Source organism: Panicum virgatum, chromosome 5N, assembly GCF_016808335.1.
Source record: "Panicum virgatum strain AP13 chromosome 5N, P.virgatum_v5, whole genome shotgun sequence".
Classification (NCBI taxonomy): Eukaryota; Viridiplantae; Streptophyta; class Magnoliopsida; order Poales; family Poaceae; genus Panicum; species Panicum virgatum.
In genome coordinates, this window is record NC_053149.1 from 43806950 (window position 1) to 43832410 (window position 25461).

Genomic DNA, 25461 nt, shown 5'->3' on the forward strand with positions numbered 1-25461 from the left:
GCCAATCCAACAAAAGTCCTTATTTTATTTCCTTTTTGTATCTAATTGCATTGTATTTCCATTGACAAAGGTCTATTGAACAAATAGAATTTGTAGATAGCAGGGTCTCTTTATCGTCACTCCATATTAGGTATTTCTGTCTACACTTCGCTCAAATGATAGGGTTGCCCCCCTTGCATCTATTCTCATAGAAGATTTCCTTATTTAAAGAGATTGCCAAAAAAAATGACAATTTTGCCATTTTGATTGGGACCGCTCCTTTTTTACCATTAGTGAAATTTAACAGGATCAGTTCATTGGTATTTGAGTGTTTTTAATGGTTGATAAAATCTTTCTTTTGATGTCTTGCTAATTCAATGTTTTGACAGGAGCGTCCGGTGTAATTCCATCGATTTTTGGATTTCGATCGTGTCTAAGAGATCCAATTTTATCTGGGTTGCTAACTCAATGGTAGAGTACTCGGCTTTTAAGTGTGACTATGATCTTTTACACATTTGGATGAAGCAACAAATTCGTCCAGACTCTTGGTAGAGTCTAGAAGACCACGACTGATCATTAAAGGTAATGAATGGAAAAAGTAGCATGTCGTAACAAAATCAATTTTTTTAATTCCGATTTTCTGGGTCTAGTGAATAAATGGATAGAGCCTGGGTCTATTTCTGGATAGAAATTTTTGGTTGTAATAACAAGAAATTTAGTTCACTACTTGTGAAATGTTTAATTATTCGAATGTATCAGCAGATTTTTTGGATTAATTTGGTTAATCAGCCTAACCAAGATCGATTGTTGGATCACAGCAATTATTTTTATTTAGAATTTTATTCTCAGATTCTATCTGACGGGTTTGCGACCGTTGTAGAAATCCCTCTTTCGCTAGGGCAACCATCTTGTTCGGAAGAAAAAGAAATACCAAAGTTTCAAAATTTACAATCTATTCATTCAACATTTCCCTTTTTAGAAGACAATTTTTTGCATTTACATTATCTATCACATATAGAAATACCCTATCCTATCCATTTAGAAATCCTGGTTCAACTCCTTGAATACCGGATTCAAGATGTTCCATCTTTGCATTTATTGCGATTCTTTCTCAACTATTATTCGAATTGGAATAGTCTTATTACTTCAATGAAATCTTATTTTCTTTTTAAAAAAGAAAATAAAAGACTATTTTGATTCCTATATAACTCTTATGTATCAGAATATGAATTTTTCTTATTGTTTCTTCGTAAACAATCTTCTTGCTTACGATTAACATCTTCTGGAACCTTTCTGGAACGAATCCACTTTTCTGGGAAGATGGAACATTTTGGGGTAATGTACCCAGGTTTTTTTTCGAAAAACCATATGGTTCTTTATGGATCCTCTTATACATTATGTTCGATATCAAGGAAAGGCAATTCTTGCATCAAAAGGAACTCTTCTTTTGAAGAAGAAATGGAAATCTTACCTTGTCAATTTCTCTCAATATTTTTTCTCTTTTTGGACTCAACCACAAAGGATTCGCCTAAACCAATTAACAACCTCTTGCTTCGATTTCTTGGGGTACCTTCCAAGTGTACCAATAAATACTTTGTTAGTAAGGAATCAAATGCTGGAGAATTCGTTTCTAATAGATACTCGAATGAAAAAATTTGATACCACAGTCCCTACTACTTCCCTCGTTGGATCCTTATCAAAAGCTCAATTTTGTACGGGATTAGGGCATCCTATTAGTAAACTCGTTTGGACCGATTTATCAGATTGGGATATTCTTGATCGTTTTGGTCAGATATGTAGAAATCTTTTTCATTATCATAGCGGATCTTCGAAAAAAATAGATTTTGTATCGACTAAAATATATACTTCGACTTTCATGTGCTAGAACTTTATCTCGTAAACATAAAAGTATGGTACGAACTTTTATGCAACGATTGGGTTCGATATTTTTAGAAGAATTTTTTACGGAAGAAGAGCAAGTTTTTTGTTTGATTTTCACCAAAACCACTCACTTTTCTTTCAATGGATCACACAGTGAGCGTATTTGGTATTTGGATATTATCCGTATCAATGACCTGGTGAATCCTCTTACTCTTAATTAATTATTAGACAAAATTAATAAACTAGAAAAGATCGATATCAAGATAAAACTTGCACATTTTCCATTTTGAAATGTTCCATAGTAGGTGAATCAATTTACTAAATTAAATAAAAAATTACTGGCCTTCCTCTTCGGGATAGAAATTGGCTATTTCTACATAGGAAAAGTCGTGTGCAATGAAAAATGCAAGTACGATTTGGGGAGGGGTTTTTGTTTATTGTAACAAGGAAGAATTATTTACTCCATCCGACTAGTTCCGGGTTCGAGTCCCGGGCAACCCATACGCAAAATAGAAAAGAGTAATATGAGTTTTGAATTTTTACTCACTTCATTTCCAAAATTTTGGGATTTGGTAAATGAAGTTATATGGAAATCTAATCGTTGAGGTTGGCTTGGTTGACATTGGTATATAGGCTATGTTATACTGTTAAATAACAAGCATTCTATTATCTATTTTCTTTCTAGTTAATACATGTGCTTGGGAGTCCTTGCAATTTGAATAAACCAAGATCTTACCATGACTGCAATTTTAGAGAGACGCGAAAGTACAAGCCTGTGGGGTCGCTTCTGTAACCGGATAACTAGCACCGAAAACCATCTTTACATCGGATGGTTCGGTGTTTTGATGATCCCTACCTTATTGACCGCAACTTCCGTATTTATTATCGCCTTCATTGCTGCTCCTCCAGTAGATATTGATGGTATTCGTGAGCCTGTTTCTGGTTCTTTACTTTATGGAAACAATATTATTTCTGGTGCTATTATTCCTACTTCTGCGGCGATCGGATTGCATTTTTACCCAATTTGGGAAGCTACATCTGTTGATGAATGGTTATACAATGGTGGTCCTTATGAGCTAATTGTTCTACACTTTTTACTTGGTGTAGCTTGTTATATGGGTCGTGAATGGGAACTTAGTTTCCGTCTGGGTATGCGCCCTTGGATTGCTGTTGCATATTCAGCTCCTGTTACAGCTGCTACTGATGTTTTCTTGATTTACCGGGGGGGGGGGGGTGGGGTACCCCTTGTTTCAAATTTCTGAAATGTTAGAGTTCAAGGTAACGTATTCTGTCCTGGAGGATGCGACGACCGTGTGAAGCTTAATCAATCTCCAAACAGAAGAAAAAATAGCACATTGCCGTGTATCGGCAAAACTTGCTCCTCCCCATTATACCACATTATACTAACCAACAATGCAGTCCACCTTCATCATCTCATTATACTTGCTCTGAATGGTCCCACAGGAACCCGTTCCCGGCACTTGCCCGCAGCGGCAGTCACCAACTCGCTCGAGCACCAAACCCTAAATTGAGAAATTTGGAATTTCGTCACTGCACGGAGTGAGCTTCGACCTGAAATTGGGCCTGAAAAGCATCCGTTTCCAAGTTTTGGCCCACGGCGTCTCACTCGACACCACTCGTCCCGACTCGAGTCTGCTATGCTGCTTCACACCCGTCCTCGCTCGCTCGACCCAAAATTCCAAAAAAAATCCCAATCCCAAGCCGTCTCCGCCATGGCGGCAGCGTTCGAGGGCCTGCTGGAATGGTTCCCCAGACTACGCCCCCCCCCCCACCGCCGTCGGCGCCCACTCCATCGCTGCGACCCCAGCAGCCGACGGCATGGACCGCATCAGTGCCCTCCCGGACGACCTCCTCCGCGATGTGGTCTCCCACCTCCCCATCCGCGATGGGGCGCGGACCGCCGCACTCGCCTCGCACTGGCGCGGCCTCTGGCGCTCAGCCCCGCTCGTCCTCCGCCTCCCGCCCGCCGAGCTCGAGCCTGAGCGCGCTGCCGCCACTGTCGGGCGCAAAAGCTATTTATCGCGCGCGCGATAAATGAGCATCATATCGCAGAAACGCGCGACGACGGGGGAGGCCGTCCCTGGCACGTGGGCCCGCACGTCACTGTGCTTCTTCCACCTCTGGATGTGCGCGAGGGTTATGGCCGCGGGGTTGGGGGAGGGGGTGGCCCGGGTCCGGGGGTGGTAGGTGGGGGGAGCGGCCGCCGGCGAGGTCGCCGGCGGCCGGGGTGGTGGAGGGCGGCGGCGGCGTGGAAGGCTCCATGGCCACCGGACCTAGAAAAGGAGGTGGTGGGGGGGAGGAATCGACCGGCGGTGGGCGGTGGTGTGTGGGCGGGCGGCGAGGCGGCGCGGCGGAGCGCCACCGGCCGGGGTGGTGGGCATCGGCGGCCGGGCCAGGTCTCGGGCGGTGGCGTGGCGCCGGAGAGGTTAGGGGAGGGCGGGGATGCGCCGGCGGTGGCTGGTGGGCGGACGGCGCGGCGGCGAGAGCCGCCGGCCGGGGCGGAGGATAAAGAGGCAGGGGCGGAGGACGCGGAGCGGGGTGGAGAAGATGAACATGACTTCTGCGATGGGATTCGGGGGAATCGCATAAAGCGATGAATAGACCCCCCCCACCCCCCGCTGTCAGGCGCGTCCTCGCCGACCACCCGGGCCCCTTCCGCGCGGTCCACCTCACCCACTTCTCGATGGCTTCCCTCAAGCGCGAGCTCGACCTCGCGGAGTGGGCATGCCTCCTCGCTGACAAGGGCGTGCAGGACCTTGCCCTGCTCAACGATTACGCCCATATAAGAGGACGTCGCCTCCCTGCCGACATCCTCCACTGCGCCTCGCTCTGCCGCCTCTTCCTCCTCTCCTGGACGTTCCCGGATACCGCCGGCGCCGAGGTCTCCCCCCACCTCAAGGAACTCCGCATGTTCGGCACCGACGTGAGTGACGGGTACGTCGACCATATGCTTGCATGTAGCCCCGAGCTGGAGGCCCTCTCACTCATCGCAAGCAGAATGCCCAAGCGCATCAACCTCCGTGGTCAAAGCCTGGAGTGCATTCTCCACTTGATGTGTGCGGCAGATGAACTTGCTGTGGTGGATGCCCCGCGCATGGTGCGGCTTGTCCTATGGAGAACAGATGGTGATACTAAGCCTATGAATATCAAGATTGATCGAGCACCTGAGCATTTCCTCTTGTATATTGCATTGCAGGCTGAGACAAAGGCTAGCCCAAGTTCCATTGTCCCCAGCGTCAAGATCTTGGCTTTAAAGGCAAATTTTGGTGTCTTCAAGGAGGTCAATATGCTACCTAGCTTCCTCAGATGCTTCCCAAACATTGATACTCTGCACATTGAGGTGACGTACATGCATTCATCCCGTTTGTCATTGGCAGTCACATGATCGATTGCTGACATCAGAATGCTTGGTGCATGATTGATATGTGTTAGATTTATGGGCTTGGCCCATATAAATAATCCTAATAAATCTCAAAGGGCCATTAGCGCTAAGAGGAGGTATACCATCTCTTAGTCCCGTATTGTTAATGGACGAGGGTGTAAGGGGTTTTTCTCCCTTTAAATACGGACCACCTCCCTCATGGAAAAAGTGAACCATAGATCGCTATACGTGGAGTCCCCAAGGTTTGGGGATTCATAAGAAGATCTAATCTGAGTTAGAGTTTTGCCTCCTCTCGTTGCTGCGCCGCCACCGTAGTCTTCTCCATCCCGAGCGCCGGCGTGCACCGGCGAACGGGAGAGCAGGTCTCCGGAACCGCTCGCTCTTGTGATCCTGCACCGGGAGAGGGCGAATAAGGTTTTTGGGAAGCGCTAAGCGCGACTGCTCATCTTCTTCGCCACGGCTCGTCCTCCGTCCAAGTCAGGAGCTGCGGCGTACCGTCGTCTGCAACGCCGGTTGCTGCGCTCTGTTCGAAGGACCGTCTTCGTCTTGTTTGCGCCTTTCGTCTTCCCGGTGGCTCCCGCACAGTACGTATTTTGTGATCAGATCTGTTTCATAATCATATTTTCTGAGATCATGTTTATGATATATGTACTGTCTAGTATGTTAGAGTCATGCATGCTAGGTTTAATTCTCATCATGATAAATCTAGTTCGGAATTTAAACTTACAGTTGTCTTTATTTCCAACAATCCAAAAACCTTATTATAGGCAATCTGTTGATTTAACAATGACTGGTTTCGCTGAGTCACTGAGGCCAGAAAAGTTTATTGTCATGAACTTTAAGATCTGGAAGTCTAAGGTTCGCCTCTGGTTTACTACTATGCACATCTGGGACATGACACTTGGCAAGCCTGAGGGCGTACTTACTGCTGAAGAGAAGAAGAAGTACAATGAGGCCAATAATCTCTTTGTCGGATGTATCATTAGCAATCTGTCAGATGGATTAGTATGTGTGTACATTGATGAGACAGAGGCGAAGACGCTGTGGGATGCTCTGGTTGCTAAGTATGATGCAACAGATGCGGGCAATGAACTGTACCTCATGGAGAGTTTCCATGACTACAGGATGGTGAATAACCGTTCTGTGGTGGAACAGGCGCATGAGGTGCAGTGCATTGTCAAGGATCTTGATCTCCTTAAGTGTCATATTCCCGACAAGTTTGTGGCTGGATGCACTATTGCAAAGTTACCTTCCCAGTAGAGGAACTTCGCCACAACTCTGAAACACAAGAGACAGGAGATATCAGTTGAAAATCTGATAGCGACTCTTGATGTTGAGGAGAAGGCTCGGAAGAATAACGTGCCTGAGAAAGGAGATCAATGCCAGTCCAGCGCCAACCTAGTCCAAAAGTTTCCACATGGCAAGAAGAAAGGGAACAACAAGCCTAACAAGACCACTACCTTCAAGAAGAAGAAGAACAAGGCTTTGGAAAAGTGCTATGCATGTGGTAAGCTTGGACACTTCTCCAAGGAGTGCCCAGATCTGGCAGACCGCAGGGCCAAGAAAGCAAATGAGTCCAAGGATGTCAACATGGTGACCATAAGCAACACGGAGATGGGTACGGTAATTTACCTACAGTTCTTTCAGTTTTTCAATCCACGAGTTGGTGGCTTGATACGGGTGCTAATGTTCATGTGTGTTCTGACATCTCTATGTTTTCTTCTTACCAGACCGTCCAGGACTTCTCTGTGCTGATGGGGAACGGTTCACATGCTTCTGTTCATGGTGTTGGCATGGTAGATCTGAAGTTTACTTCGGGGAAGATCGTGCAGCATGTGCCCACTATCAACAAGAATCTAGTCAGCGGGTCAGTCCTATGCAAGGACGGGTTTAAGGTAGTGTTAGAGTCCAATAAATTTGTCGTGTCGAAACATGGACAATTCGTTGGTAAAGGCTATGATTGCGGAGGCTTGTTCCGCTTTTCTCTTGCTGAATTTTGTAATAAGTCGGTGAACCATATTTGTGGCAACATTAGCGATGATGCGAGTGTTTGGCATTCACGTTTATGTCATGTTAATTTTGGTTTGATGTCTCGGCTTTTCAGTATGTGTTTAATTCCGAAATTCACCATTGCTAAAGGTTCTAAGTGCCATAGTTGTGTGCAATCAAAGCAACCTCGGAAGCATCACAAGGCTGCTGAGGAGAGACACTTGGCACCTCTAGAACTCATACATTCTGATCTATGTGAGATGAATGGTGTGTTGACAAAAGGTAGGAAAAGATACTTCATGACGTTAATTGACGATGCGACTAGATTTTGCTATGTTTATTTGTTGCGAACTAAGGACGAAGCATTAGACTACTTTAAAATCTATAAAGCTGAAGTTGAGAATCAACTAGAGAGAAAGATCAAGGGTCTAAGGTCAGATCGTGGTGGCGAGTATTTTTCCCAAAATATTTGATGAATTCTGTGAGGAGCATGGAATTATTCATGAGAGGATGCCTCCCTATTCTCCCGAATCAAATGAGATTGCCGAGAGGAAAAACCGCACGGTGACTGACTTGGTTAACTCCATGTTAGAAACAGCTGGTCTTTCTAAGGAATGGTGGGGGGAGGCTGTATTGACTTCGTGTCATGTCTTGAATAAAGTTCCAAACAAGAATCAAGATCAAACTCCATATGAGATGTGGAATGAGAGAAAACCATCACTTTCTTATCTGCGCACGTGGGGGTGCTTAGCGGAAGTTAATGTGCCTATTCCAATGAAGCGCAAGTTGGGACCTAAGACAGTGGATTGTGTCTTTCTAGGATATGCTCAGAGGAGCATTGCTTATAGATTCTTAGTGGTTAAATCTGAGATACCAGATGTGCATGTTGATACTATTATGGAATCTCGTGATGCAACATTTTTTGAGAATATTTTTCCTATGAAAGATATGCATAGCAATTCTAGATTTTCGACAGAGATGACTCCTCAACCTGCAGTACCTATCGAGTCTTCTGAACAATCCGATTAACATGAGCATGTCCTAGAGAATGATGACAGTGAAGCTCCTAGAAGGAGCAAGAGACAAAGGATTGTAAAATCCTTTGGTGATGATTTCACTGTGTACCTTGTGGACAATACTCCCACGTCCATTGCAGAGGCATATGCATCTTCAGATGCAGATGATTGGAAAGAAGCAGTCCGAAGTGAGATGGACTCAATTCTTTCTAATGGAACATGGGAGCTCACTGAACGACCCTATGGTTGCAAGCCAATAGGATGTAAGTGGATATTCAAGAAGAAGCTTAAACCTGACGGTACTATTGACAAGTACAAGGCTCGGCTTGTTGCTAAAGGGTACACACAAAAGGAAGGCGAAGACTTCTTTGATACTTATTCACCTATCGGTTGATTGACCACTATTCGAGCATTAATTTCCTTGGCTGCCTCATATGATCTTATCATTCATCAGATGGATGTTAAGACAGCTTTCCTAAATGGAGAGTTGGATGAGGAGATCTACCTGGATTAGCCTGATGGATTTGTAATGAAAGGTCAAGAAAACAAGGTGTGTAAGCTTTTGAAGTCTTTATATGGGTTGAAACAAGCACCTAAGCAATGGCATGAGAAGTTCGACAGAACTTTAACTTCTGCGGGTTTTGTCATTAATGAGGTTGATAGATGTGTGTACTATCGCTATGGTGGGGGTGGAGGAGTGATATTATGCTTGTATGTGGACGACATACTGATCTTTGGCACAAACATTGATGTGATCAATGAGGTCAAGTCCTTTCTTTCAAAGAGCTTTGATATGAAGGATCTAGGAGAAGCTGATATTATCCTTAACATCAAGCTTATTAAGGTTGAGAATGGGATTACTCTTTCACAATCCCATTATGTGGAAAAGGTCTTGAGCCATTTTGACTATATCGACATCAAGCCTTCTCCAACACCTTATGACCCTAGTGTGATGTTGAGAAAGAATAGGAAAATTGCCAAAGATCAACTGAGATATTCGCAGATTATTGGTTCACTCATGTACTTAGCTAGCGCAACGAGACCCGACATATCTTTTGCTGTGAGCAAATTGAGCAGGTTCATGTCAAACCCGGGTACTGATCATTGGCCTGCACTTGAAAGGGTTATGCACTATCTAAAAGGTACTATGAGTTATGGGATTCACTATTCTGGGCACCCTGCTGTGCTTGAGGGATATAGTGATTCAAACTGGATATATGACGCTGATGAGCTATATGCCACGAGTGGGTATGTGTTTACCCTTGGAGGTGGTGCGATATCATGGAGGTCTTGCAAGCAGACCATTTTGACGCGGTCAACCATGGAAGCAAAACTTACTGCTTTGGACACAGCCACTGTTGAGGTAGAGTAGCTGCATGAGCTCTTGATGGACTTGCCTGTGGTTGAGAAACCAGTGCCGGCCATCCTTATGAACTGTGACAATCAAATGGTGATAGTCAAAGTGAACAGTGCTAAGGATAATACAAAGTCATCAAGACATGTTAAAAGACGACTGAAGTCTGTCAGGAAGTTGAGAAACTCCGGAGTGATAAGTGTGACTTATATTCAAACAGACAAAAACCTGGTAGATCCCTTTACAAAAGGATTATCATGGTATGAGACCCGTATAAGTTGCCACAGTGGTACCCAACCTATGTGATCGGAGATCCCGTGAATTAGGACTTGGGGAGAACAAGCTGATGGTGAACTGAGGAGAGTAATGGTTAAACCCTCTCTAAGAAAAGATGCAATACTCTCAGTTGCTGTAAGGCAGGTTGGCTATTTGCCTTAATGTGTTTCTGTTGGCTCTAATGAGCAAAGGTGCTGTCCTACAGAGCATTCTTGAAAGAACACACCTATATGAGTCTGACTGTCTAACGTCGCAGTCTGTGAGATTTGGGTGATCTCTAGTAAACTCATGAAGAGACCACGGAGTACGACATATATGCTCCACCCGCGGAGAAGGCTACTGGCAGCCATGTACTGGTTATGACTTTGAGTGAAACTTGTTCGCACCAAACTTGCAATTCAAGGCGTAGTCTATTGTTCAAGTTGTGGATAAGTGTAGCTTGGAGCTCTAGGTGAGAGTTCAACTTAACAGTCCTCACTAAAACACTGGTATATCAAACAGTAGTGAGAACACAGGCAAAATCTATAAATGGGTATTTGAGATCTGGTGGGGGATTGTTAGATTTATGGGCTTGGCCCATATAAATAATCCTAATAAATCTCAAAGGCCCATTAGCGCTAAGAGGAGGTACACCATCTATTAGTCTCGTATTGCTAATGGACGAGGGTGTAAGGGGTTTTTCTCCCTTTAAATACGGACCACCTCCCTCATGGAAAAAGTGATCCATATATCGCTATACGTGGAGTCCCCAAGGTTTGAGAATTCATAAGAAGATCTAATCTGAGTTAGGGTTTTGCCTTCTCTCGTTGCTGCGCCGCCACCGTAGTCTTCTCCATCCCGAGCGCCGGCGTGCACCGGCGAACGGGAGAGCAGGTCTCCGGAACCGCTCGCTCTTGTGATCCTGCACCGGGAGAGGGCGAATAAGGTTTTTGGAAAGCGCTAAGCGCGACTGCTCATCTTCTTCGCCACGGCTCGTCCTCCGTCCAAGTCAGGAGCTACGGCGTACCGTCGTCTGCAATGCCGGTTGCTGCGCTCCGTTCAAAGGACCGTCTTCGTCTCGTCTGCGCCTTTCGTCTTCCCGGCGGCTCCCGCACAGTACGTATTTTGTGATCAGATCTGTTTCATAATCATGTTTTCTGAGATCATGTTTATGATATACGTACTGTCTAGTATGTTAGAGTCATGCATGCTAGGTTTAATTCTCGTCATGATAAATCTAGTTCGGAATTTAAACTTACGGTTGTCTTTATTTCCAACAATATGTGCCTGAATTCCTCGCTGATTTTGCAGTCTACTATTGATGGTGAAGCAACGGGCAGGTACCATGGCAGGTTCTGGCGCGAAGCCCATCCTATTCAATGTCTGAAGTCAACCGTCGAAAAAATTGTTATCCATGAATTCCGAGGGGACCAAAGCGAGTATGAATTCCTCAAGTTCATCGCCAAGCATGCAAAGAAGCTGCAGGCTTTGCTGCTGGTGTTGACCAGAGAGAAATTTGCTTCAGCGGAAGAGGTGGCTAAGATAACTCACGAAGTGGGGGCTATAAGTGGAAGTAAATGGGCAGCAGACAAATGTTTGGTGTTGCTGGTGGGGCCTAAAGTAAAGAATGTTTGGTCCTTCCGTAGAGCATCTGATCTATCCGTGGGAGACCCGTTAAAGTGATGAACTTCAAGCTGGTTACATATTCCATAATTTATGACCGTTTTGAGAGCATTTACTCTTGATTCTGTTGCAGTCTCAGAATATCCAACTAAGAAGGCTTGCTCACTATAGTTTGTTGGTGTTTCTTTTAAGGGGACAGTCGTGAATAGTTGTAAGCATTTGAAGTCATCAATGCTATTTGGTCCCTTGGAAAGACTGTATTAACATGTCTACTTTCCAGACATTTTGTGATGGGTCTAATTTAGTAGCTGATCAAAATTCCCTCATTCTATGGCTGGATCTGATAGGAGCAAATGTATAATTAATGTTGGGAAATTGCATTGTTTTCATTTCTGGTTTAGTCATGCATGGACTTCTGCCAATTTTGTTTATGATCAGAGTTACCTATAGTCTTTCTGAATTTCGATTTCGTCTTCTGAAATTTCTTTTCCTTGTTCACAAGACAAGTTTCACTTATGTTGGGAAATTACTTGTGATTCCTGAACTTCTTTTGACATGTTGTGTAATTACCTTGATGTTTATCCTTGGATCTATTATTTTGTGGAGAGATTAGGATCTTCCCTACACTGACAGCCACCACGACCTGGCCTGGTCTGAGGGAAGACTTGAGCTTGAGCAGGGAAGTGAAAATTAAGGTGTGTTCGTTGTCTCTGCATTATGACTTATGGTTAGACAGTAATGCTACTGCACAATTCTACGCGCAACGTGGTTATTTATGCTCCACTGGAATGAGCTGAAGTTCCAGGACTGCGTTGTTGATGTAAAAGTTTGCTTGCTCTGAAAACCCATGTTTGCAGTTAATTGTGTGTCTTTTGTTTATGTAATACCATTTCTATAATATAAAAGTTGAAACAATTGAAACTCTTTACCAAGATTAGGCCCACCGTACCCCCCACAGAGGCCCCACTTGTTAGGCCAAAAGGTTTGACGAAAGAGAGAGGGAGATTGATTTCGTCAATATTTTCCACCAAAATCCTATTACTTTTTACACCAGCAATTTCTTATACCCACCTCTTGTACCCACATATTACTTTTCTTTAGCACACACATACTTTCCTTTGCATATTCATTGACCCATAATTCACATCATTTTTTTTGGAAGGATAATAATTGACATCATTGTATATGGAAGGAAAAGAAAGACGTGTATTAATGTATTACTTTCCTTTAGTATACACGTACTTTCCTTTGCACATAGGTTAACCCATAATTCACGTTATTTTTTTTCTTTTGGAAGGTTGATAATTGACATTATTGTTTATGGAAGGAAAAGAAAGATGTGTATTATTGATGGTTTTGGAAGGATATTAATTGACATCATTATTTTAGGAAGGAAAATAAAGATGTGTATTATTTTTGAAAAGAAAATAAATAACATCATTGCTTGATGGAAGAAGGCACGTGTTTAAAGTCAAATGGTTTAATAGTAATTGGATTGCATCGAACTACTACTAAAAATATCATTTGTTGCGTGATGAAATAACACAACAAAGAGAAATAGAGGAGTTTTATGACTTACAGCTTACCAAAGGCCCATCAACCTCCTCCATCTTCTCTTTGCCATATAGACGCTCCACCAAAGCGTGAGCAAACTCAGTTGCTATTTCTGGACCCCGGCTAGTCACGGCATTCCGATTCACCAGGCATCACATCTGCAGTGAACTTCTCCACGAATGATGGATAACAACTTGGGCACATATAATTACACATCTAATTTCACCAAAAAAATTTATACCCTGGGGATTGGTGCTAAAAGCTTGCCGATATGTGCTCTAAGAATTCATCGCCTGACGCATGCAAGTAAATTAAAAAACAAACATTGTTAAATAAAGTCCCTAGACGATCGATGTTGCTTGATGTCCTACGCCATGAAAAAAATAAATACCTTGATACAACATGCAACTTGGGGGTCAGGATTTGATGGGAAACACAGGTGGATTCTGATAGTGCCCTGATTTAATGAAACAAATAACAAAGATGGAGGTCAGCGATCTCGACGATAGTTGGCAAAACAAAAAACAAACATCGCTAGACAAATCCCTGGACGCCATGGAGAAAACATGCACCATGGCCAAGGTGCAACGGTGGGAGGGGGTGGAATCCTCACCGCTGATTTAATGAATCCAAGATCAAAGATGAAGGCCGGCACTTGCCTGGGGCAGTCGGCCATTGCGACGATAGCATGTTGCAGTGGGCGCTCGCGAAGGCGGCCCGGTGATATTGTGACGGCTGCCCGCGAGCCAATTTCGGCCGAGCGTGGGAACGGCACACCTGACGGAGCACAAAAAGCCCTCGATCAACCAGCGCACAACACAAAAGGAAGGTTTGACACTCAATCAACCAGCCCACAACACAAAAGGAAGATAAACAAAAGAGGGTTAATCAGCTCACAACAATAAGGAAGTAAAAGGAGAGATTTTAGGATGTCTTACCAAAAATTATGGTTGTCTCATCTCTATACAATGGAAAGTAACAAGTGGGTACAAAGGTGGGTAGGTAAAAGTGTTTGGTGTAAAAAGTATTAGGATTTTAGTAGAAACATTTTCCTTCTATCAATTTCGTGGGTCTACACCCTCTTTCGTCAAACCTTTGGGCTGACAAGTGGGACCTCTGTGAGGGGTACAGTGGGTCTAATCTTGATGAGAAAGGGTTTCAATTGTTTTAACTTTTATAGTATAGATACCATTTCTATAATATAAAAATTGAAACAATGGAAACTCTTTTTTACCAAGATTAGGCCCACCGTACCCCTCACAGAGGCCCCACTTGTTAGGCCAAAAGGTTTGATGAAAAAGAGAGGGAGATTGATTTCGTCAATATTTTCCACCAAAATCCTATTACTTTTTACACCAGCAATTTCTTATAGCCATCTCTTGTACCCACATATTACTTTTCTTTAGCACACACATACTTTCCTTTGCACATAGGTTAACACATAATTCACGTTATTTTTTTCTTTTAGAAGGTTGATAATTGACATCATTGTTTATGGAAGGAAAAGAAAGACGTGTATTATTGATGGTTTTGGAAGGATATTAATTGACATCATTGTTTTAGGAAGGAAAATAAAGTTGTGTATTATTTTTGGAAAGAAAATAAATAACATCATTGCTTGATGGAAGAAAAATTAAGATCTTCCCTAGTTCAACAAAAAGACACAGAAATGAGTTGGACATGGGTGGTGGAATGGAGCATGGGTAAACCATACTACCATAGCAAAGCAAATATATGGGACATGGCAGCACACACTGGCATCAAGCGTGAATGCTGATAAATGGGTTCGGATGCAAATGCAAATATTAAGAACATGAAATGCAATAGTTGACAATGTTTACTTTTTTTTAGTGTTTAGACTTCAAACATATGTGACAAACTCACAATTCAAAACAGACCGTTCGTTTACTCTTCTTCGGATCGGAAAGGCATTGACATCGATCGAATGGGACGGACTCTGGACACCTGGTTGAATTGGACTCGGACACGAGAAACCCGCGTGGGGGCCTGCTTGAAGCCCGCTTCGGCCGAGGAGGTCCGCAAGGCAGGCAAGGCACCGTCGTCTCCCATCCCGGATTCCCACGCCACCACCGCGCTCTCCACCCGCTGCCGCTGGCGCCGGCGCGGCGCTCGTACGGCGGGCCCCGTACTACCAAACCAACCTGCCAGCTCTCAGAGACGACGCGACTCAGGCCCCGTTTGGCACGGCTCACGCCGGCTCCGGCTTCACTGCCAAATCTATGTAGCTCTACTGTAGCGACACTGTTCACCGAAGCGGTTCCGCCTCTCTTCTCTCACTGACACGCGTACTGTTCACCGAAGCCGCCTAAGCCAGGTTTGGGAGGCTCACTCGGCTCTGTGCTACAGTGCTGAGCCGGAGCCGGCGTGAGCCGTGCCAACGGGGCCTTAACACGCGGCTCCCCCCGGCATCCTCCGTCCGCTGCGCCACCCAACGCCCGCCGCGTCTTCCTCGAACTCCTGAAAGCTGTTAGTTTGGTCATAATTAAGGGTTGGTGGGCGCGGGGTGGCAGCCTGTCGTCGTGGGCCAAACGTCCGAAGCGTGTTCCTCGCGGGACCACGAAGAAATCTGGCTAGTCGAGTGCAGTGGCAGCATGGGTGTGATGACCACGGCCTTGGGATTGATGAAAATGGTCGTGCAGTTTACTCTCTCCGTTCAAAAAAAAAAAAGAAACTCCCGTTCCTGATAAGTAAAAAAATAAGTTTGATCAAATTTTTACAAAATACTATTACTATTTATGTCTTCAAATAAACTTAGTATAAAAATATATTGCACGATTAATCTAATAATACTTATCTTGTTTGACTTCTCAGGAAACGGAGTTGTGATCTTTTTGGAATGGAGGGAGTACTTTTATTGATGCATGGTATTCATATTGAGTAATCTATTAATAACTGTTATTAACAACACTCCTATAGCTTGTCTTCGTGAGCCGCCCCCAAAATACCTGAAACACTTCCAAAACAACTGCTGGTCAGAATTAGCCAATTCGTTAATTCTTTTTTTTTTCTTTGCGGAAGACAATTCGATAATTCGACTATACATTATATAATGCCTGCTTCTTCTCAATAGTTCCCAGCACAACAATAGATACGAGGCCCTACAGTGGCGGTATATTGCAGAGCTGTATGGAATTAGACTCCCACTAGGCCACTAGTTAGTTGTAAAATCAACAGGAGATTCCTAAATACAGGCAGAGTGAACGGCATGTGAAAGAGAGAAACATGACAAATGCTTCATAATGAAAATCTGAAGCAACAAGGAGCACAATAAGTTAGAAGCCTTAACCCACAAGTTTGGAAGACTGATTAAACAGCTGCCGCAAAGAAAGTACAACTAGCACTCTTTCTTCCAGCATTTGAATTTATGCTAAACCAACATAGCTTGAATCACTGCAATGGTGCTCACATCATAATAAAAGAAATCAGAATAACCATAGGATCACAAGGGTAGTAATACCAAATTATCAAGTACATCAACCATCAAAATAGTCTCGGTCCTGCGAAACTTCAGAACCTGCACTATCTTCGGAAAAATACACGCCAACAGTCAGAAACAGTTACTTGAACAGAGCACACTACTTGCAGACAACGCTAGTTTGGACCATGAGACATACAGGTCGTGCTGGGTTCGGCAGCAGCAATAGAAAGGGTCAGCAAGATCAAGATCAGATGCTACTTGGCGGCTCCAACAACTACCACCCCGAGAGTTAGGGCTCTCCAAGATCACCAGTCTACAGTTTTCACTAGCCCTTTTCACAGATGATAGATCCTTAATCAGTTTGGCAACCGCATTGTCCCCTGAAGAGAGACTACCTTCGACAAATAAAATGACCATGTGCTGCAGCACCTGCGCATTCCCCAGGATGAACTTCAGGAAGGCAAGCTCACTACGCTCCCCATGGTACTCATGGAAAATCATCTCCCTGATGTGTGACTGCACGCATTCGATGCTGCTGGTCTCTTTCATGAATTTCTGATTGAGCTTACCAGCTGGTTGATCAGTTTCCTCAGACTGCAAACCAAATCAATTGGTGGTTCAGCTACTTAGTAATGGATCATGGATCATACAGCTCAGCAGCAACCAAACGGAGGTGATACAATTGTACGCCAATATGACCAAGGAGTGGTTCACCTCACCTTGATATGCAGTGTCTCTATGTTGGGAAAGCATCTGAGGAAGCAGGGAATCATCTTGGCTTCATTGCGAACCCCAAAATGCACCTCCAACTCCAAGGCCAATGTCTTGACACTTGGGACGATGGTTGTTGGGCTTGCCCTTGTCTCAGCCTGCAATAATTCATACAATTTTGCAATGAACTCCACACAACCTTTGATGCATCGATGAAAACTAAACTAGTAATGATCGCTGAAAGGAAGGGAATGAGGGAACAGTACCTTGATGATGGTGTTGCCAATCTCAAGAACATGTACTCCAGGCATCAAGTATCCCACAGATCGCAGCTTGGGCGCATGGCCGAACTTGACCCTGGTGCGAACTTTCTCTTTGTTTGTCACGTTCCACAGCAAGAGCCGCTCTAGACGCGGAGCGTCCACCACGGAGACGTCATGGACTCTGCACATGCACAGCTGCACACACCGCAGGCTGCGGCTGATGATGCGGAGGTTCACACACGTTTGGCTCGCGTAGACCACAAGGGTCTGGAGGATGGGGCTCCTGGCGAGGAGGAAGTTGAGGTCCCTGTCCTCCATGGCGATGCAGCCGAGGCCGAGCTCAAGCAGGTGGGGGAACGCCGTGCCGCGCGGGAGAACCGAGGTGTTAGGGAACCCCCAAGCCCCGAGGTAGAGACGCTTGACGGAGGCGAGGCTGAAGATCGTGGTGGGGAGGGGAAAGTCGAGCGGCCAGGGGCGGTTAACGAAGACGAACTCCTCGACGCCCTTGACGGCGAGGAGGCCGAGCCAGAGCGCGAGCTCGGCTCGGTGCGCGCCCATGGAGCTGCGGGTGAGGTTGACGCAGCGGAAGGGGCCCCGGTGGGCCTCCAGGACGCGGGACACCGCGGCGGTGATGGAGCCGGAGCCGGAGCCTGCGCGCAGCGGTGAGTCCTCGCCGCCGGCCGATTGGAGGAGGTGGGCGTCGACGAGTACGAGCGGCGCGGAGCGCCAGAGCGGGCGCCAGCGCGAGGAGAGCACGGCGGTGCGGGCGGCGTCCTTGGCGGGGAGGCGCGAGACGACGTCGCGGAGGATTGCGTCGGGGTGGGCGCTGAGGCGGTCCTCGGAGCCGCCGCCGGGGGATGAGGAGATGGCGGAGAGGGAGGCGGCGGCGGAGACGGGTGGGAAGGGGAGAAGGCTGTGCACGAAGTCGTACATGAGGTCCGTGGCGGGGTTCAACATCTCCGCGCCCACGCCGTGAATCGCCATCATGTGCAGCATCGCCTCCATTGTGATCAGCGGCGGCGGGGGCTGCCGGTCCATGGCGTCCGCTTGCTCCGTGGGGGACGACCGGGCGTTGCTTTGGTTTGGGGAATGGGAGTAGCGAGCCCGCTGCTCCTTGGGGTGGCGGCGGCGGACTGTGGAGGGCTGGGTGGTGGAGGAGTGGGGGATCAGCCAACCACCTAGGGTTTCGATTTGGGAACATATTTTAACATTGCGTGATAGAAGAATATACAGTTCTTTACAAAACAGTGAAAGAGATATGTAACATTTTACCTCAAAATTAAGAGCACCCCATGCAAATTTCTTCTTAATATATCACAACCGGAGACCACGAGTTTGCCGTGTGCCCGAGGCACACGGCGAAGACCCGTAGGCACACGGCGAAGACTTCGCCGACGGCAAAGCGCCGACAGCAGCCACGGGGACGACAAAGACCTTGTTTGCCGTGTGCCAAAAGTCGGGCACACGGCACACCTTTTCGCCGTGTGTATATATAGGCGCACGGCGAAAAAAAGCGGGCAGACGCCGTCACGGCCAGCTGACGTCGTCGGCGGCTATTCGCCGTGTGCCCGGACGGCAGCCACACGGCAACGCTCCCAGATTCGCCGTGTGCCCGGACGGCAGGCACACGGCAACGCTGCCAGATTCGCCGTGTGCCCTTACCAAGGGCACACGGCGAACTATGGTCAGTTCGCCGTGTGCACGGCCTAGTCACACGGCGAACTTGGTGTACAGGCTGGCCATATGGTCACTTTGTCGTGTGCCTAGTCCCTGGCACACGGCAAAGTGACCAAACAAATCATTTTTTTGTTTTTCACGTATAAAGGACCCCATATCACAACATACATATCACATGTATTACATATCACATATATATCACAACAAACATCACAGACACTATATATCACAATATATATATATCACAACTAGTCACAAATAACTTCAAACACATCCAGAAGTCAAATGCAAAGTCCTGCAAGTTCACAACATATCCAGAAGTTCACAAGTCCATAAATATTGAAATAAACTAGTTTATGGCTGCGGTGGGCCGTCGAACGGTGGTGGGCCGCCGAACTGAGGTGGGAACAACTGCTGTGGGAGCGTCGGTGAGATGCCCGGCGACAAGTCTGGCGTATTCGATGCCGCCGATAGATTCTACAAAAAATATAAGACAGTAAATTGCAGGTGAGACAAAAACCAAGTTCTCAAGCATTTATCTTCTCATATGGCATCTTAAGACTACGAAGAAGTTTTTGTGCCTCGTACATGCTCTTTGGAAGAATGCGTCCTTCCGGAAGCAGACTACCAAAAACCGTCAACATTTTGTCGAAACCATCTCGACTAATGCCACACTCAGACTTTAGGGCCAGTACACGTGCAATAGCATCAAACTGAGAAACATTGGTATGCTGGTGAAGTGGTTTCTGTGCCGCAGACAACATGTCGTAATACTGCTTTGCCGTAGGCTCTGGCGGTTCCTCTCAAGGCCCTTTTTCGAAGTGTGCTTCATGAATGTCTGCTAACATGTCTGCGCAACCGGCATCAGCATCATAATCATCGATGCGTTGTCTGACTACCTCTTCTCTCGCACGATGGGCTTCACCATGGCAGATCCACCGGGTATAGTTTTCCACAAACTCATTTTTGATAATATGTTTACCCATAGTGAGTTGTGATTGATGTATCCTATTTTGACACTTGGTGCATGGACACGGCATTCTACTCTGTCCTCTATCAAATACCTTTTCCAAAAAGACATTGACCTTTAGAGCAAACTCAATATACTCTTGTTCGCTCTGCCAGCCCTTGTACATCCACTCACGGTCATCCATCCTTTAACATACGAGCGAGAAATTTAAAAATCAATTTCATATACACGATATCTAACAAACTCTAATAGGTGAAGATAGGTCCGAATCCCACCCGATGATACGTAGATATGGTTGGTTTCCATGATCCACTCCTAGCCGAGACAGAATTTCGGCAGCACCTCCCCGCTGATCTCCAAATACACGTCCTGTCAAGGAGATTGTGTATCCGGAGAACAACAGGGAGGTGATGCCGAAACTCTGGCACGGATCGGAGTTGACCATGAAAACTAACCATATCTACGCACCCTTGGGCTGTCCAAATGACGTGGACAATTCGAAATACATACGGTTCCATATATACAAAGAGCTGCATATTTCGAACAGTATCTCTTTCGAACGGGAGACGCCTAGGTTACGTGAAGCACAAACAAGATAAGTAAATGAAAGTCTGTGATGACTCACCTAACTGTCCTGCAAAGTGACGAGTCAAGAATGGTGCCACAACCTCTCCTAAAAAAACAACTACATAGTATCAATAATTGAACATTTCAGTTTCAAATTCTGCAAAAATAAAACAGCACAGTGGTCGACAACCAACAAACATGCCTCAGATATGTTCCCATTCATTTGACCTTGAACTTGAAGCATAAGAAACCTAAAATAAATTCACGACCACCATTAAACCATGTGACACATCCAGCCCAATCTTAACATCATCTCATCCGAGTTGTTGCTTGGGCATGGATGTGTCACATGGTTTCATGACAACCATGATAAGCATATCCATAGAACAGAAATAACACACTTCGACTAACACTAATGCTCAAGCTCAAGGTCAATATATATATAGCATATATCATCACATGCAATACAATTTTCTATCCAAAATTTGTAACTAATTTCTAATTTAACTGAACAAAGAGAGAGGGGTTGAGAATGCACTCACAGAGGGCGCCGACGGCCGGTCGGGACGGGGCAGGGCAGCGGCACGGCCGGGACGGGGCAGGGCAGTAGGGGCTGCGCCGGGACGGGGCTGTGGCAGGGGGGCCGCGCCAGGGAGAGGCGCACCAGGGCGGGACGGCGCTGGGGCGGGGCTGCGACGTCAGGGCGGGGACGGCGCATCGTGGTGGGGCCGCGGTGGCGAGTCAGGGCAGGCCGCGGCGGTGCGTCGGGGCGGGCCAGGGCAGTAGGGGCCGGGGCGGGGCGGGGCTGCGGTGGAGCGTCGGGGCGGGGCCACGGTGGCGCGTCGTGGCGAGGGCGGCGGGGCGACACCGGTGAGAGTGAGCGAGAGTGAGTGAGAGGCACGCAGAGGTCTGAAAGCGCCAAGTGTAGGAGACTTCGCCGTGTGCCAGATCCAGGGCACACAGCGAAGTAATGAGTTCGCCGTGTGCCAGATCCCAGGCACACGACGAACACGGCATTTCTATATTTCATGTGAATGAAACTTGTATTCTTTTAATTTTTTCAATGTCATTTTGGAAATTTGTTTTGAAATTGAAAACAAGACCTTAAAGTTCACTGAAGAACATGAATATAATTTTTTCACTCATGTTAAATCATTATTTCATGTACTAATAGTTCAAATTCAATTTATATCAATTAAAGTTGTATAAATGCAGTTAATACGTTAAAATTATCAAACAGATCCAAAAAATGCAAAAAAATAACATGAAGTCATTTATATTCTCTATTGCCTATATAAAAAGTGTAGTAACCAAATTCAAATTTGAACCTGTTTGCCCCTACAAACTTAACCGCGTCTTTCTCCATTACCCAGATCTTCTTCGGGAAAGTTTGAGTTTATAAGCAGTGTACGTGACAAACACGTGCGGAACTCCCTCAATTTGTTACCATAGATTCTATGTATGATAGCATAAGAAATCGACAAATCTCATAATTTTCAGATTTCGTTTGAATTTTTAAAATTTTACAACTATTCGGTTCTACGTTCACGAGAACTTTTTGTAAACACCATTTTCGAAATGACAATGTCAACTACGACATGAGGTCTTACTGTGCACTAAAAAACACGAATATCATTTTTCCAAAAAATTTCTTCTATTATTTTATGTACTTGCAGTTCAAAATTTGACTCATCCGAAAAATTCGTTTAACAGATACACAATTTTTATATATAGTGAACATTACGACAAAAATACCAAAATTTAATACAGAGTACCAAGCAATGTCTCTGCAGTGTAGAAAAAGTTTCGAGTTTGAAAATTCAAAATTTTCAAACTGTTTGCCGTGTGCCCCATGCGGCACACGGCAAAGTTGAGCGCCGTCAACCTCCGTCGCCCCTCCGTCCACCTCCGTTCGCCACCTCCGCACGTGAGTGGCACGTGCACGAGGTTTGCCGTGTGTTTTGAGGGCGGCCCACGGCAAAGATATTAATATACCGTGTGTTTGGTTTTTGCCATGTGTTCCTTGGGCTGGCACACGGCAAAGAGAAAATTTTGCCGTGTGCATGGGGTTTGTCGTGTGTTTTATTTTGGGCGCACGGCAAAGTGGCTGTTTGCCGTGTGCCCGTCTTTTAGTACACGGCAAACTATTTGGCACACGGCATATTAGCCGTTTCCGGTAGTGTATGCAGCTCTCCTGCGTATTAGAGAGAAAAAACTATTCTATACATAGTGTACATTACGTTTATAATATTTTTTTTCTCAAACTAGGTTGTATTTGGACTTCCAGGATAGTTGAGAGTCTATATACTGTTGCAACGTAACGATGAGATCAAACTATCATTTGACAACTTAATTTCTGGTCGGTCTTTTTTTTTTCTGGTTTTTTATCAACTTTGGTTCAAAGATGAACATGGCTAGCAAGAAAGGGGACGAATTCAATGCTATATATGTTCAGATGCCATTGTTTCCAAAGACATATTATATACAAAGCTATAATATTTAGTGATGGTAATATGGGTGAAACCACGATTTAGAGAAATCATAAATCTTAAGTGGAATTTCATAAATCTTAAGAGTTTGTTTTGATAAAAACATTTCCTACAAATATACCCCATTTTTTATAGGTGGATAATGGCATCACCCGTCCCTAAAAATTCTATTTTCAGAGACGGGTGACTCAATCACCCACCTCTACAAATAAGGTCTCCTTTTGATGTAAATTTGAATGTTCATATGTCAACTTAATATAAAAATAATTGCATAACTTGCAAGCTTAACTCTAGACAAATCTATTAAGTATAATTAATGTACAATTAGCAGATGGTTACTGTAGTAATTAGTGGTCAAATTATGGACTAATTAGATTTAATAGATTTGTCTCGTGATTAAGTCGCGATTTATGAAATAGTTTGGTAATAAGTCTATATTTAGTACTCCTAATTGGTGTTTAAACATGCGATGTGACGGGATAAGTGACTTAAAAAAGCAAATGAGATCTAAGTCTATATTTGTAGGGACGGGTGATATCGTCTTCCGCCCATAAAAATGATCCATAAAAATCTGGGTGCCACCATCCTCCTTGTCCCAACAACCCATTATCTGCTCGGGTAAGGTGTTACCCAAAAATTAAAAAAATTAAAAAGATGAGGGAAGGTTTTTAATTTAATTTTCTTCGTGTTGGTGGGAAGTTGATGCTAATTCCATACTCCTCACGACGATAGATGATACCGTCGTTAGAATATGCATGTATCTTCTGTGCTTCCAATTCTGGAGGACAAACAATCTTTCTTGCCTTACGTTGTTTCGGGCAATGTGTTACCCTCGGGGAGTCGGTTTTTTATAAGTTTCAGCAACTCCTCGAATTCCTTGTCTGACAAACCATTTGATACCTTCAACGACAACAATTCCAATGTGGTACCCAACTTTTTGTGCCCTTATTTGCAATCTGGATACAACAATGTTATGTAGGCTTCCAATATATGCTTCAGATCTCTTGTTTCCTTTTTTGTTTCGCAGACTTTCTCCGGTTCACGTAGCATCTAACCAAGATCATCTTCTGCAGCTTGGTCCAAACATAGTAGTTGGGCATGAAATCGCTTGAGAACAAGTGACTATGGATAGTTCTTGATGAGGAGTAATCCTTCTCGTTCCTACAAAATTTGCATGGATAATGAACGAAACCGCCGTACTTGTATTTCTCGGCCGCATTGATGGATTCATGCATGCCATCATAGAACTCCATCGAATGATGGTCCGTGTTGTATATCCATTGCTGACTCTCTAGAAAAATAAAATGTAAATAATCTACGGATATGTTAGTTCAAATGGATAGAATTCACCACTTATAAAAATTAGAACTAAAATTGAAGATGCTATCTCACGTGTGTAATAATTATAGTAAAAATAATAAATTAAATCACTTGCTAACTACATCTAAAAAAGTTATTTTGACACTCTTCAGTTTGTTTAGAAAATCAGAGAAACTTAATTGTTTCAAGATAAGGGATTAACTCAGAATGAGTTTTCACATTGACAACTAATCCCCTTATCTTGAAACAGCCGGGGTTCACAATTATTTTATATACATCATTAGATTGTCAAAATAATTCAATCGTAATAAATTAAATCACTTCCTCACTACATCTAAAAATAATATAACATATATAAAGCAATACTATCGTAATAAATTAACTCGTGAATTAGAATTTTATTTTATATTTGAGTATAGGAACGCCGTACTATCAAGGGGGGTTTTGATCTGTAGGTTGTGACTCGGATCTAGTGCTCAAGAAACTCGTATAAACCCAGTGAGCCAAAAAACCACTCAAAAATCTCACTAGAAACAGTTTTGAGTGAAAATGCAGCTGAGCCTGGAGTGTCTGGGTTTCAGCCCGGAATGTCCGGGCACCAGGCCCGGAGTATCCGGAGGTTAACCCGGACTCTCCGGGTAACTATTGGACAACGGCTAGTTTTCTGAGTAAGGAGGACATGTACCACTCCATACCCCTTCACTCTCTCTCTCTCTCTCTCTCTTGCTCTCATTTCCAACTGAACAACCAAAACCCTATAAGAGCTCTCTCACTCCCTCCCCTTCAATTCTTGAGTGATTTCTTTGAGGGATGGAAGTGAGAGTATTACAAGAGAAAGGATTTGAGCTAGTGAGCTTCCGTTCCAACTCTTGAGCACTAGTTCTTCGTCAAGCCGGCGGTTCATGTCTATTACTCTTGGACCTTTGGCTCCTAGACGGCTAGACGTGCTCGTGAGTGCTCAAGCTGATTTG

General features: G+C 44.8%; 2 protein-coding genes and 1 pseudogene across 2 annotated transcripts; 2 read left to right on the forward strand and 1 right to left on the reverse strand.

Moving 5' to 3' along the window:
- Positions 1-672: 672 nt before the first annotated feature.
- On the forward strand, positions 673-3055 carry LOC120675541 (annotated as a pseudogene).
- A 644-nt stretch (positions 3056-3699) lies between these two features.
- On the forward strand, positions 3700-11560 carry LOC120674830 (F-box/LRR-repeat protein At3g26922-like). Its single transcript, XM_039955939.1, has 4 exons — positions 3700-3886; positions 4473-5226; positions 8495-8513; positions 11189-11560. Exons 1-4 carry the CDS (start codon positions 3700-3702, stop codon positions 11558-11560), a joined length of 1332 nt encoding a protein of 443 aa, XP_039811873.1.
- A 4995-nt stretch (positions 11561-16555) lies between these two features.
- On the reverse strand, positions 16556-18578 carry LOC120675920 (FBD-associated F-box protein At5g60610-like). Its single transcript, XM_039957127.1, has 3 exons — positions 17471-18578; positions 17213-17362; positions 16556-17087 (listed from the first exon to the last, which is right to left on the reverse strand). Exons 1-3 carry the CDS (start codon positions 18503-18505, stop codon positions 16623-16625), a joined length of 1650 nt encoding a protein of 549 aa, XP_039813061.1. The 5' UTR covers positions 18506-18578; the 3' UTR covers positions 16556-16622.
- Positions 18579-25461: the final 6883 nt, after the last annotated feature.